Raw genomic sequence first — 14,800 nt, forward strand, 5'->3', positions numbered from 1 at the left:
ATGTTTACATGAAGATTTGGTTTAAATACTTAAAGGCTTGAAGAAGAAGATGGGAAAGTTGAAGTCCTTCCACATAGACTTGGACAATAAGCTTGGTGTATATACACCTGGTGAAACCGTCAGTGGAAAAACAATCCTTGAACTGGAAACAGAAATGGAAATGCGGGGTATTTTATAAAATTTTGTAACTTTTTTCAATCATTCATTTGATATAGGTGGTAATTTTGCACTGCCTTCACAAATGATAACTAAATATAATGTGTATTTGATTTGAAGAATATTCAGTAATAATTGCCTTAGTTAAATTATTCCTGGAGATTAAGAACCGCTGTTTAGAAAGTGCTTGAAAAGGTCAATAACCGCATTGATTTGTACTACCTGGGCCAGCCAGCAGAAGAATACTAGTAAACAAAAAATAAAAAAAAAATCAATGAAGTTTTTGTATGTGTGTTGAAAATCGTCTTTTCTTGAGACAAATTAACAGATATGGTATTGTTCGTGAAATCTATAGTTGGAAACAATTCCATGAAAAGACATAGATTCAGACAGACAGACTGAGACATCACATTTCTTTATCGCAAACTCCCAAGAGAAATAAATGTTTTGGCAAAACAATTATCAAATCTAACCTCACATTTATTATTAACATAGTACTACTAAAATGGACATTTTGTTCATACTTTTTACAAGAAATTAGATTAGAGTGTGACGGGAAAACCCACGTAGCTTGGTCGGAGCATATAGATGGTGGGGACGGCATGGATAAAACAAAGCACTACTCAGGAAACGAGGAACACTTTGATAAAACAATACCAGTGTTTGGAAAGGGTACTATAAAGTTTTGATTAATGACATTTTTTAAAACTAAATTTTTGTTATTTTTAACTATTACTATGCTACAATTTTAAAAATTCCGTTTTCAGATAAAAGAATGATGAGAAATTATGTTAAACATTGCATGTATTTTAAAGCATATTGTATTCCTTACTTACTAAGTCTTAGCAATACGATAACTATCTACATTGTACATGTAGGTTTAGGAAGTGGTGATGAAAACCGTTTACCCGCGGGAAAACACGTGTTCCCCTTCTCATTTGTCCTACCTCCTGACTTACCTTCCTCCTTCGAGGGGGAACATGGATACGTCCGCTACAAAGTGGAAGGAATTATAGACAGACCCTATGCGTATGATGAACACACTGTCCAACCTTTCACTGTCTTATCGACATTGGACTTGAATCTGGAACCAACAGCTGCGGTAACTACTAGTGTATCAAATCAGATCAATAAATCAGGGGTTTTAACTCTATAAAAAGGTACAACAAGATTAACACATTTATAGAAAGAAGCCACTGACATCCAGGTTAAACACATAATTAAAAAAAAATAAGCATAAAGCCACTAAAAATCATTCAAACACATAATAGAAAGAAGAGGCATAAAATTACAAACATTCATTATAACAAAAAGAATGAAACATATGGAGATAAAGAACAGTATTCAAGATCAAAAATCCATAAAACAATACAAAGGAGTATAGCAATCACGAACCTCCAAAACATCAGAGATGGGATCAGGTGCCATGGAGGAGTGAGTATCCCCTGCCGACCCGTCACCCGCCTTGTCCTCCTAATTGTCATGATCGGGGAATAACGGAAAAATCCGTCGTCAATTCAGTGTATGAATAATGGACTAACAATTAGTTTGAAAGACGTCAGTCAGCATTTGACTCAATGATAAATTGTATTTGCTGACAAATTGGTTGAGTTCGAATTTTCCATCCAGCGAGTAGAGAAGTGATGCTGTTTACGGAGACTAAAGAAAATAAAGACAAGCATGTCATATATGGTTGTGTAGATAAATTATCGTAGAAGACATAAGTAGAAATAGTTTGTAAGTGTATTTCCTCTGAAAGTGTAAATGAGTGCGATTCTGGGGGAGGGGGTACTCCGTGTAATTCATAGTCAGATACCTTGTCTTGTTATTATACTATAATGGGTTGAAAAATTATTTCCGAACCAAGTGCCTGTGTCATATCTCTGTGATCATCATTATTTTTTTTAATTTCTGACCTTTTGTAGAAATTAAAATCGTAATTGCATGAAATGTCTTTTTAAAAACTTTTTTGTATATTATTTTTTTTTCTTTTCTGAAGAACGGTGGAGAAGCCCAGAATTCGGAAACCCTCTGCTGTTTGTGCTGTAAATCAGGCCCTATCATGGGAACATTAAAACTAAACCGAATCGGGTATGTTCCCGGGGAATCAATTTACTTCGAAGCTAGTGCTCAGAATAGTTCAACACGTGTGTGCAGCATGTTTGCCGATTTTCAAATGGTTTGTAATAATTAAATTGTATTACTTTTTTCTTAAAAATATTGTACAATACTTCAAGTAAAACTTCAGCTTACCATTGCTCCAGAATAAACCTAAACTGATTTCCATAATATCATTTCCAATAATTATTAATTTAAATCCTAACATTTAAAAATACTTTGCATTTCACTAAACTCGTCTTAAAAATATATACATGTGATTGTAAGTCTTAATACAATCTGTTTGTCATCTGAAAGGTCACAACATATAACGCAGTAAGGCCAAAAAAGAGAATATATACTGAGACCAAGTTAATCAACCGTATTCAACACGAAGATTTGACTCCGGGTCAGTCAGAGGTTTGGAGTGGAGAAAGATTTCCGATTCCTCCTCTGGCTCCTTCTCACCTGGCGGGCTGCTCTATCATCGACATTAAATACCATGTAAAGGTAAGAAAACACACAATTTATCACTGAGTCAAATGCTGACTGATGTTTTTCATAAAAATTGTTAGTCCCTTATATATACACTGAATTGACGACGGATTTTTTCTGTTGTTTCCCGATCATGACAAGGAGCATGCGGCCAGTGTGACCGATCGCAGGGGATGCTCACTCCTCCATGGCACCTGGTCCCACCTCCGATTTTTTGGAGGTCTCATAATTTGTATTGTTCCATGGACTTTTGATTTTGAGTACTAGCTTTTCGTTATTTCAATATGTTTCATTTATAGAAAATATTTCGTGTGCTAGAACAATTAAAAGCGAATAGTAAATTTGGAAACAATGAATATGCAGTTGTGGATGGTGAATGACTTTTTTCTCACGTTTATTGTAGCTGGTTATCAAACCACACGGACCATCGTCTCAGTTACATATCCCAGTTGAAATCATCATCGGATCCATTCCACTGCAATCAGTGGTACAGCAGAACCAAAAATCAGAGTCGTCGATAATGCGTATGATCAATTTTCAATATCTCGAAAATGTTCACTATACTTCTCATGTTTTAGTTTTACAAGGTCCTTAAATTACTATGTACTTTAGATTAAGCAATAATTCAAATGATTCTTGATTTCATTTATACAATAAGTCTCTTTTGTGATATTAACACCCTCAAAAATTTAATATTTGTTCTGATATCTTACCCTTTCATTTTTAAATGAACCTTTCTGTCGTAGCTACTCCAATCTTCAGTGAATCCGTCTGGGGTCCAACAAACATCAAGAAAGATGAGAAAAAAGAAGAGGAACACATCTACGGACAACTGGAATTCACTCCTTGCTATTCGTTTTACAAGTTTTCCTAGCGTTGAGGAAATGTTTATATCTGTGTCTCTAGTAGTAGGTGTAAGAAAAAAAATGAATTTATTTGATTTTTCTTTTGTCAATGGCTAATTTTTTTTTCTGTTTTAATCTTGCTATATGGAATAATATGTATATGAATCAATTTTACATTTCTATAAAAATTCCTAGTAACAAAATTTCACTTTAAACTTTATAATGTGGGTATGTACATGTATATGTGATGTTGAAATACATGTACTCACAAGCAGTGACTTTATTTGATTTACCTGTATGTTTTTTTTTATACATGTATATAAAATAAAAAAGTTCAAAATACCATTTGAAGATGTATATGTATATAACTTTGACCTATTTTTAAATTGATTATTAAAAATGTTATAATCCAATTTAACTAAAAATGTTCAGGGTGAAATCGTCTCCAGATTCAAGTCAAGTCAAACCATCGAGAAAGGCGATGCAAGAGAAAACTTGCTTTCTTTTGATATTTTTAAAGACAAATACCAGTTCTTTATTTGTTAAATATTAGAAGTACATGTACTCAATACATAAATTTAAAAACTGTAAAGGATCAGGAGACTCAGAAAAATTCAAGAACGTTACTTAAAATAGGTCACTTCAACTCACCTATCCTCTTCGTGCCAGCCGGTACATACGGCCCCAATACACTGCCTTCACCTGTCTCTGTCTTTGGCTGCTGCTCCCGCTGACGCCCAGTTTTTCCATCCCAGCTGTAGCCTTTCTTGCTCCGTTGTCCTTCTCCAAGTTCATGGCCGATTCAATTCCACTTCCTGAGAGTTATCTCACTTGCTCTAGCTGTCTTTATTCTATGATGGAGTTCTTCATTAGACATTTTGCCATCTTACTCTCAGGATCTTTCTAAGGCATCTATTCTGGAAAGTGTCAATTTTCCTTTTCTCTCTCTCTCTCTCTCTCTGTTGTTTTCCATGTTTCACTTCCATACATTAGGACCGAAGAAGCAAGCTGTTAAATAATTTTACTTTTGATTGGATGGAAAATTTTGATGAGCTCCAAATTTTTCTGAGCCTTCCAAATGGAGACTTAGCTTTTCCCAGTCTGTTGGTGATGTCGTCATCAGATCCTCCCTTGTTATTACACCTCCAAGGTAAGTAAGTGTTTCTATATCCTCCAGGTCTTGCCCATCAATATCGAATGGTTCTTTTATGTCAGTGTTGAGTCTCATCACTTTGGTTTTCTCGATGTTTATTATGAGGCCAGCCTGCATAGCAATTTCATTAAGTCTCTGTGTGTTTTGCTGGATGTCCCGAAATTTTTAAAAGTCTAGATCTTCGAGTTTTATTGTGAAATTCCATCTTATTCCTGTTGGTTCTGTTTATGTAGTTCTTTTCATTACAAAGTCTATAACCAACGAAAATAGGAATCCAGACATTGTGCAACCCTGCCTCACTCCTGTTGTTACCCAGAACCAGTCCGTTTCTACTCCGTCTTCAAGGACTGGATATTGAAATGCTTCATATAGGAGTTTCACCATTCTGACCAGTTTGTCTGGGATACCATAAAACTTTTTAATAGACCACAGGCTCTCTCTGTGAATGGAATCAAAGGCCTTTTCAAAGTCAAAATAATTTACAAACAGTGTTGAGTTCCATTCGGTACATTGTTCTATGATATGACGGAGTGTAAATAGCTGTTCTGTTGTACTCCTCCCTCTTACATTAGGTGCTTTTGATAAATATGTGAAAGCAATCTGACTAAAATCAGACCCTTTGATCCACCCACAAACCAGAAGATCGCTACACAAGGATCTAAAGAAATCCCAGTCAGGGTTACCTGATGACCCTTCTAATAAAGATATTCATTAAAATTTTGACCAATCAGAGAGATTGTATTGAAGCGACATTCGGGAAATTGAATGTAGAAGTGAAATAAGCTGTTGAGAAGATCTTATTGTTTTGTGAAAATAAAGAGCAAGAACTTATTATACCGGTATTTCTGTACAGAAAAGATTATGGGCGTTCTTTTGGAAGGTTACAGAAGCCTGCTCACGATTGTCCGTTCGTGTATCATCGGGCTACACTTCTGTAACTGAATTCCGAGATAATTCTCAATTCTTATAAGTGAACCATTGATTGGATCTTGAGATGACTCTGAATGGTTTCTTCAGATAACCTTGTATAGCGATCTATGTGAGCGGATCAAAGGATCTGATTTTAATCAGATGGAACCAAAATTTACTGGCAGGAAACTGTTAAAGAAGGGTAAAATTGGGACATCTAAGGTTTACGACTGTCTGTGAGGACCATTATTTGGCCAATTTTGCAAGGCACGGCTTCCAAAGGGCTCGTAAGCTTGTTACTGTGCTTCAGAGAACAACGGGTAGACGGATTTCTACTAAGACAGTTCAAAACAAATAAGACTTCATAAATGAAATCGCAAGACTTGCCAACCAGTCGTACTAGAGTCTCGCAGAAATGGACTACCGTGGACAAAAAAAGAAACTTGCAATGATGGCGTTGGTGTTCCGTTCTCTTCTCAGACAAGTCTCGATTTTGTTTTGACTTCCATGATGACAAAAGACTTGTTTGGAAAGCAAAGGGGAAAAGATTTGCCGATTGTTTCATTTCTGATAACGACAGATTGAATGGAGGTTCGGTGATGATATGGGCAGGCAAGAGTGTTTACTGATCTGCACATTACTGAAGGCTAGGAGGTCATGCAAAATACTAGAATGTTTGACTCTTCTAAAAATAATCTTATTTTCACATGAGTACCAATTCCGCCCCCTTAACAGCAGACCTTTTCATATGGACAAGAATTTATTCAGCATCTTCCAAATTAGAAGAATAGAACACTGAAGTTTCTGGATTAAACTATAAGTATTTGTAAATGTGTCATATATCAGGTAATTCAGTGCATGTGTACGTTTGAACTTCAAATAAAAAGCTTTTCGCATAAAATATAGAAAATAAAGAAATTTATTTAAAAATAGGTAAATAGGTTCATCTTACTTTTTTTATGTTCAGTCACTGTACATATTTATATTGTTCTACAGGTTAGTACTTTTTCATTGATGAAATGCATGTTTATTGCAAATCATTGTTTAAGCACCTTTAAAATGACTTAATGGGGAAAAATAAATAAAGAAAAATCCTGAGACAGTTCACAAATGGAAACAGTTGGAAAGATAAGATCTCTATGAGATCTAAATTCAATATGAAATGTTCCCCTTCTATATGCCGCCCTTCATATTTTTTTTTTCTTCATCATTAAAACAATGTTCTCTTGATTATACAACGGTGATTAATTTTGATACCCTTTTAAGGTATGCACGTTTGTTAGGATTTTGATGTATAATGAAGGTTTTTCCTGAACTTGGATATAATCAATACCAGGATGTGAATAAAGTGCAAAATATCAACATGAAAAGTTATAATTATTGATCAATATGTTAAGGTAAAGCGGGTTTCTGGATAATGGCCATGGTTTCCATTTGTATCAGAGAAAAAAGGTGACTTTTCCCAGAGAAACGTTTATCTCCGACTGGCGACTATATTGAGTTTTATTGTTATGTTTTTATTGTGTTAAATCAGGAAATTTTAGAGCGGGTATGTAAAAATTACAATATTCATGTGATTCCTTATCAAATAGAATTTATAAATGTTTACGTCAGTTTGATATCATTGTCTAAAAGTATATTCAGTAACCAACCACAGAGATTTGATCTCTCTTCCAACTTCGACTAGAAAATATATGAGCTAGAAATATATTTCATTCTGACTAAATCATCATTCTGTGTTGAAGGATTCTTAGCCTTCTTGCTGGTTGAGAAATCATATCAATGAAAGATATTGAAATAATGAAAAGTATTCAATATCAGACTCCATAAAACAATACAAAATAGGAGCAGAGCAAACACGGACCTCCAAAACATCAGAGTTCGGATCAGGTGCCATTGAGGAGTGAGCATCCCTTGCCGACCGGTCATACCCGCCGTGTGCTCCTTGCTATGATCGGGAAATAACGGAAAAATTCAGTGTTTAAATAATGGACTAATAATAAGTATGTTAAACGTAAGTCAGCATTTGACTCAATGATAAATTGTATTTGCTGACAATGTCATTGTATCGACCATAGAACTTACGAAATGATGACTTTAAAGGAGACTGCTGATATTCTTGTTTCATCAACTTGTTTGTCAATAATTTACCTCGTTTTAGAAATTGTTCATACGTAGAGAATGCTCTTGTGTATCGAATCAACTAAGAGATATAAACTCCCTATGCATGTGATGAAGGTATATTGCTGCATAAGTAAGGGAAGTTGACGATAGACAAGTTAAAGCCGTCACGTTTATGATAGAGCTTGGTTGTTAGATTACCATTAACGTCTTTTTCAAGTAAGATATAGAGTATGAAACAGATGTGTCACACTCTGTGGTATCTTTTATCTCAAGCTCACGAGGATATATCATATCGACATAGGAATGGAAATTACCATTGTTAATCGACAATACGTCGTCGATATATCTAAATGTCGAGTTGAAGGCCACAGCAAGTGTTTCCTTCTTTTCACGCATAAGATTTTGCACATATTCTGCATCATATGAATACAAAAATATGTCTGCTAATAACGGAGCGCAAATGTTACCCATGGAAATTCCAATAGATTGTTGGAAGACCTAGTCTCAAAAAACCACATAGATACAGTGTATTGTCAATAAGAAACTCAGGCATCTTTTTATGTCGACTTCAGAGTACTTGTGTGTGCAATCAGAATGAGGTTTTTTTTCAAAATAATTTTGCAAATGACCAATGACCAGGTAAGTAAATAAACGAGTTCCATTTTTATTGAAAAAGCAGCTGTCAATGATATCAAAAAGCCTGGACTATAATTTATCGTGGGGAATGTTATATATACTCAAACGAGACTTATCTGAACTTGCCCAGAACTTTTGAGTAACTTTGTGAGTAAACTGAGCTGTGATTTTCATATTTTGCATAAAGCTTCGAAATAGAATAGGAGACATCATTGTCTGACAAACACATATTGTTTATAAAAGGAATAATGAAGATCTTAATAATTTTTCCGGCGTCAAGCAATTCCAGAGTAACACAGATTGGAAGATTCTCATAACAAAAGCAACAGGAATCTACATACAGGGGAAACAAGAATGACCTTAAAATATCATAAGGGCAAAGTAAAATCAAATTTTATTTTCCAGAACGTCTACATCTACCATAACTTATATATTTTTGATGTGTGTATTTGATCAATTTACTTTATTTATATAGAAAATGTTATTCAATCAATGCCGCTATATATGATGGGAAAACTGAGAGTGTACAGGATAGAGTTTGATGATTTACGGGCTGTATACAAACCAGGACAAGACGTGACAGGACGACTTATCATAGAACTGGACACGGGAATAAACGTCAGGGGTAAATACTTCTATATTACATATAAACATCAAAGAACCATTCTTAGATCTCACGTGGTGTCGAACATGTATCATGTTATAAATTTTGAATTTACTAACGGGGTGGGTGGGTCAAAGCAAAATTTACAAGACATCCAAATGATTAAAATCAGATCCTTGTTATAGTAAATTTTGCATTTACACACTGTACTTCCTCCTCGTAGATTCAATATTTAGACCTAAGAAAATGCATGTTGGGATTTTTATATTCAATTCATATATATAGTTTATCTTTAATCATGAAATTAATTGATATTGAAATTTAAATAAAAAACTGTTTTCCATTTTAACAAGAGGCCAATGGGCCACAACGCTCGTCTTGGAAATTTTGACCTTGCTGTTCTTCGCCAGTTTGTAATACTTATTGCGACCCCTTTCTATCCCCAGTGGCAATGATCTGAACAATTTACTATGTACATAACCTCAGGAAGTTTTCAATTATGTTTAAGATTTGTTTAAGATTTTCTGGCCCAATGGTTTCAGAAAAGAATATTTTGAAAAATAAGTTATATTTAAGTGTAAAACTTGGAATTTCTATTATGGTTCCACTCTAACCCCATATGGGGGCATAATTTGTGCTATATCTAAGGATGCTTCCACATGTTTCGGGTTTTCTGGACCAGTGATTCTAATGGAGAAGATTACTTATTGACCGACTTTTTTGTCTTTAATTTCTTGATTATCTCCCTTATTAGGGAGCTTGGTACATCAGTTAAACAATTTAAACTTTGAACTTGAACTTAAAAACTAACCTTCACCCAAGGATGATTTGTGCAAATTTGATTTAAATTGGTCCAGTAGTTCTCTTAAAAGAAGAAATTGAAATATGAATAGTTTACAGACGGACGGACGGGCAGAAGGACGAAGGACGTACAAGAGGTGATCGGAAAAGCTCACTTGAGCTTTCAGTGCAGTGGAGCTAAAAATCATACATGACTGTCTATATTTCCAATCCACTCCAGAAGTCCATTTGAACCACTTACTTCACACTTCGACACCTATAAACATTATTTAATGCTTCATTCATATCTAAATTCCTAACTTAAGGAAGCCTGTACCCATACAAGAAAGGAGGAGATGTGTGTTATGTATTTTTATAAAATCCAAGCGCTTTAAAAATTGAAATGTTATTTTTTCCAGAATAAGTAACTGTAGACATAATTCAAAAAGCAGCATAAAATGAAAAATGTTGAATGATCTTTTTTATATCAATTATTTCTATGTAGAGATACGCATGAAATGTGTTGGTTGGGGGGAGGTTCACTGGACCCGGAAAATACAGTCAGGGGGACCGGGGCAAAAGCAGAAAACAGAGACCATACACTTCAACGGGGAGGAAAACTATTTCAGGAACGCCCTTGCTCTATATGGCAAAGGTACTAGTATTATATATTGATGAAGTACATACAGGTCTGTATTTTACTTATTACAGTATTATGAATACCATTTTGTACAATGCATATTGAAATTTATTCTATCTATATCAAATGATGGATCAAGTACTGTGAACATAGTTGCAGTGAAAACGGGGTCTTGAATCACCGAAAACATTTCGTTTCACCACCTTAAGCTAAGATTCATCATAACGTATAATCATTTAAATATTATTTCTCTAAAATACCTTACGTTTCCCAAGGATGGTTCCAGACGCTGGTTTCAGATGTATACTTTTAGCGAAATTGCCATGTACAGGTATTATCTAATTTGTACGGAATCAGTAACTAGAAATGACGAAATAGAAAATGACTCTCAAAGAATACGTCTTCATTTCCTTATTCATACAGACTGATTTGGTTTTTCTTTCTCCGCTTTCACTTGCAGTTTAAATTAATGGTAATCTTATTTTTGAGTGATGTTATCATTTTCAGTCGCTGATACAGGAGACTGGCTTCCACAAGGTCGACATATCTTCCATTTCTCCTTCACGCTCCCGTCCATGCTACCTTCCTCCTATAATGATAAATTTGGAAGCATTGTGTATGAGGTGTCGGCCATTTTAGATCTGAATTTTTGGTCTACAGATCAAATCATTCGAAAGGAATTCAAAGTCGTGAGCGACGTTGACCTAAATAAGTACCCAGGAGCAGAGGTACACGGCTACACGGCATGGTTTGGGTGATATTTTCATTAAAAGTTCTTATTGATTGGGTTCCAAGGCAACATTTTGTCGGACATAAGACACCATGTTAAATTTAATTTTGGGTGAAAGGGTTGTGTTAACTCAAGTTTGTTTGCCAACCATAAATAAAGATTATTTAAATTTTGACAATAAAGTTGCCTGAACTATAAGGCCAAAGGCAAAAATTTGGCCCAAAGGTCAGAAAATTTTTTGTGTACGGGAACCCAGTCAGAAAGGGTATTTTTTTTTTTACCATTTATCACCAACATTTTATTATAATTATGTATCTTGCACTGACATATGTATTTACAGTCAAGTTTTGTTGATTTACTAGTATTTGGTCAATGCCATAAAGCCTGTCGAACACTGACCAACGAATGCAAAAATGAATTAGATTTAGCTGATTCCGCCTAGTAGTAACAAAATTGTTAACTTGGGAAAATCCAGCGCATTAGTTTGTAATTAAAATGTGTTAGCCCATATCCAATTTTAATAAAAGTCCATGAGTATTATATTATTTTTGTTAGGCATCAATAGAAATTCAGAATTTCAAGTATGTTTGTTGTTGGTGCTGTAAATCCGGACCTATCACGGGGATTCTCAGAACTTCTAAAACCGGTTACGTCTCAGGGGAACCCGTGGTATTTGATATTACCATACAGAACCGTTCTAGTCGAGTGTGTGGGGTATCTGTCGTCTTTTTAAAGGTTTGTTCCACCAGAATATCAAGATGAGAATGTCACAATACTTATTCATTATCTCGAAGAAATTTTGCATAATTCATGGCAAACTTTAAATTGAAAACACTAATACGGGAAAGGCACGTACTTGTAACTAATTTTTGTTATTCACAATACAATATGTAAAAATCATTTGCTGTAAATGTATTTTAATATTGTATCTAAGGAGACTGTTTACCACGCCAAAGGAGAAAAGAAAGTGTGTGTCGCAGAGATTAAGAAATCTCAGTATGAGGATGTAATGCCCGGAGAAATCCAGACGTGGGACGACGAGGAGTTTGATGTACCCCCCGTACCCCCGCCCTGTCTCGAGGGATGCAAGCTTATCACCATTGATCATTACTTAAAGGTATTTCCATTTTACTTTTATGATAATACTGTAAATGTAAAAGAATACCTACGATTGAAGTGTGCTTTAATGCGAGAGGTTTCACGTGTTGAGTTGATTACAGTTGTCTACGTTTAGAGTTGAATTCTTTCGTCTACGTGTATAGAGTTGCTTTGATTTGTCTACCTGTTCAGTTGAATTCATTTGTCTACATGTAGATTGAATTCATTTGTCTACGTGTAGAGTTGAATTTATTTGTTTACGTGTAGAGTTGATTTCATTTGTCTATGTGTAGAGTTGATTTCATTTGTCTATGTGTAGAGTTGATTTCATTTGTCTACGTGTAGAGTTGATTTTATTTGTCTACGTGTAGAGTTGTATAAATTCATTTGTCTACGTGTAGAGTTATTTAAATTCATTTGTTTACGTGTAGAGTTGATTTCATTTGTCTACGTATAGAGTTGATTTCATTTGTCTATGTGTAGAGTTGATTTCATTTGTCTACGTGTAGAGTTGTTTAAATTCATTTGTTTACGTGTAGAGTTGATTTCATTTGTCTACGTATAGAGTTTAAATTCATTTGTCTACGTGTAGAGTTGATAGAGTTGTTTAAATTCATTTGTCTACGTGTAAAGTTGATTTCATTTGTCTACGTGTAGAGTTGATTTCATTTGTCTACGTGTAGAGTTGATTTCATTTGTCTACGTGTAGAGTTGATTTCATTTGTCTACGTGTAGAGTTGATTTCATTTGTCTATGTGTAGAGTTGATTTCATTTGTCTACGTGTAGAGTTTTCAGTTGTCTACGTGTAGAGTTGAATTCTTTTGTCTACGTGTAGAGTTGATTTCATTTCTTACTTTTTCAGTTGGTGATAGACCCTGCAGGGCCTGCTTTTCACTTAACCGTTCCTGTAAAGTTGATAATAGGATCCATCCCTAGCTATGGGACGCATGGAATGTTTGACATATGAATTTAATATTGTGAGGATAAAACTTCTCCTGACAAGAGCATAACTCCCAGTACTCATATAAGCCATTGATTCACCATAATTCCATATGATTCATACTGAATTTATAAAATAGTAAATCAATTTTAAATAGTGATATAGTGCTCCTTTTTTCCCCATTGTTATTGAGTTTGATTTTGCCATCAATAAACCATTCGTTTCTTCAAGAAATCTTTGCGATTATTTATTTATTTTTATTTATCTACTTATTTTTACAAAATCCACATGTGGTGCAAGTCATACATACAGTAAATTTAACCGAGTCAAAAAAGAACAAAGGTTGAATTCCAAGCTTGTTAAGATTTTCTGGACTTACTAACTGGCTGTAGAATGATATGATAATTTTCCTTTACCTTTTTCTCTGATATTTCTTTATCCCTTACAACTATATTCTCAAAATACTTTTTCTAATTATTTTCAAAATCATTCATAAGATAAATAGAGGATATTCAATGTTTTGTAGTTGAATATGGTCATTTTGCGCGCATTTCACGCAACACGTGAAATGGATATATTTGAAATATTTTCATTTTTTGAGTGCTTTGAAGCACGAGTGAAAATATAAGAAAAAATGCCATTTTGTCTCACGTGCAACACGTGAAATAAATTTAATCCATATTCAACTACAAAACATTGAAATTTTCTGTTTATTACATTTTTAAAAAAAATTCTTTGATTTTTCCTTTGCCTCTGTCTTTTTGTAATACAGTCATAGGCTCGTGACGTCATAGTTGAGCGGTTGAAAAGACGTCATACGTGTGCTAAGTGAGGTGAAAACACTGTAAACATGGATTTAGCAACATATTTTTGGTAATTTTGACAGTTTTATTCGCTGTCAGAATGGTTTATTTATTTCCATTTATCTTATATTCGGTCAAGGAAGATTTTTTACAGCAATCTTCGTTATGGGAATGGAAATCGAGAGTTTTCCCGCACTTCTGATATTCGTCACACTGTGACAGGATATCATTTTGATATCCTTTCACACTGTGACAGGATATCATTTTTATTCAATGAATAAATTACAGTATTTCACGGGTAAAAATGTAATAAATAACATATTATATTGTAAGCACCTCTTATTCTATGTAAATATATTTTGAATTTTTATGAAAGATATTTCGAGAATTATTTACTCAATTTACGAATTTTTATTCATGACAAAGACTCCGAACTGAGTTATGTGAATAGACATAAAATATAACAAAACTAGAGGTAGCAATGAGCTCACTAAATAATACCCCCGCCTTCCATATGAATATAATGGCAGTATCCATGTTTTGCACTGGAAAATCCAAAATATATATCAGATCAAAAAGTAAAATAGGATGTGCACAATGGCAGTATGTAATAAAGATTCTGTGAAAGTTTCGTTAAATTTCCTTCAGTGGTATGAGAGGAGTTGCGGATAAGAGATGGGTACCCCAAAGCGTAACAGACGGACGGATAGGCAGACGGACGGACAGACATACCGATTAATATAAACCCTCTCACTTTTCAAGCGGGGGGTATAATAACTTCAGCAAGCA

The 14,800-nt window shown here is 34.5% G+C and overlaps 2 protein-coding genes across 2 annotated transcripts; both read left to right on the forward strand.

The window, feature by feature from the left end:
* Positions 1-3,930, forward strand: LOC134282563 (arrestin domain-containing protein 3-like). Its single transcript, XM_062764966.1, has 7 exons — positions 1-167; positions 691-828; positions 1,035-1,258; positions 2,156-2,335; positions 2,572-2,763; positions 3,152-3,272; positions 3,495-3,930. Exons 1-7 carry the CDS (start codon positions 50-52, stop codon positions 3,620-3,622), a joined length of 1,101 nt encoding a protein of 366 aa, XP_062620950.1. The 5' UTR covers positions 1-49; the 3' UTR covers positions 3,623-3,930.
* A 4,965-nt stretch (positions 3,931-8,895) lies between these two features.
* On the forward strand, positions 8,896-13,373 carry LOC134282521 (arrestin domain-containing protein 3-like). The gene is made up of 6 exons (XM_062764923.1): positions 8,896-9,040; positions 10,305-10,454; positions 10,947-11,167; positions 11,725-11,904; positions 12,104-12,286; positions 13,131-13,373. The coding sequence occupies exons 1-6, from the start codon at positions 8,908-8,910 to the stop codon at positions 13,233-13,235; spliced, it is 972 nt and encodes a 323-aa protein (XP_062620907.1). The 5' UTR covers positions 8,896-8,907; the 3' UTR covers positions 13,236-13,373.
* The last annotated feature ends 1,427 nt before the right edge of the window (positions 13,374-14,800 follow it).

This window comes from Saccostrea cucullata, unplaced genomic scaffold, assembly GCF_032062105.1.
Source record: "Saccostrea cucullata isolate Sc308-1 unplaced genomic scaffold, CSIRO_AGI_Scuc_v1 ctg297, whole genome shotgun sequence".
Lineage (NCBI taxonomy): Eukaryota > Metazoa > Mollusca > Bivalvia > Ostreida > Ostreidae > Saccostrea > Saccostrea cuccullata.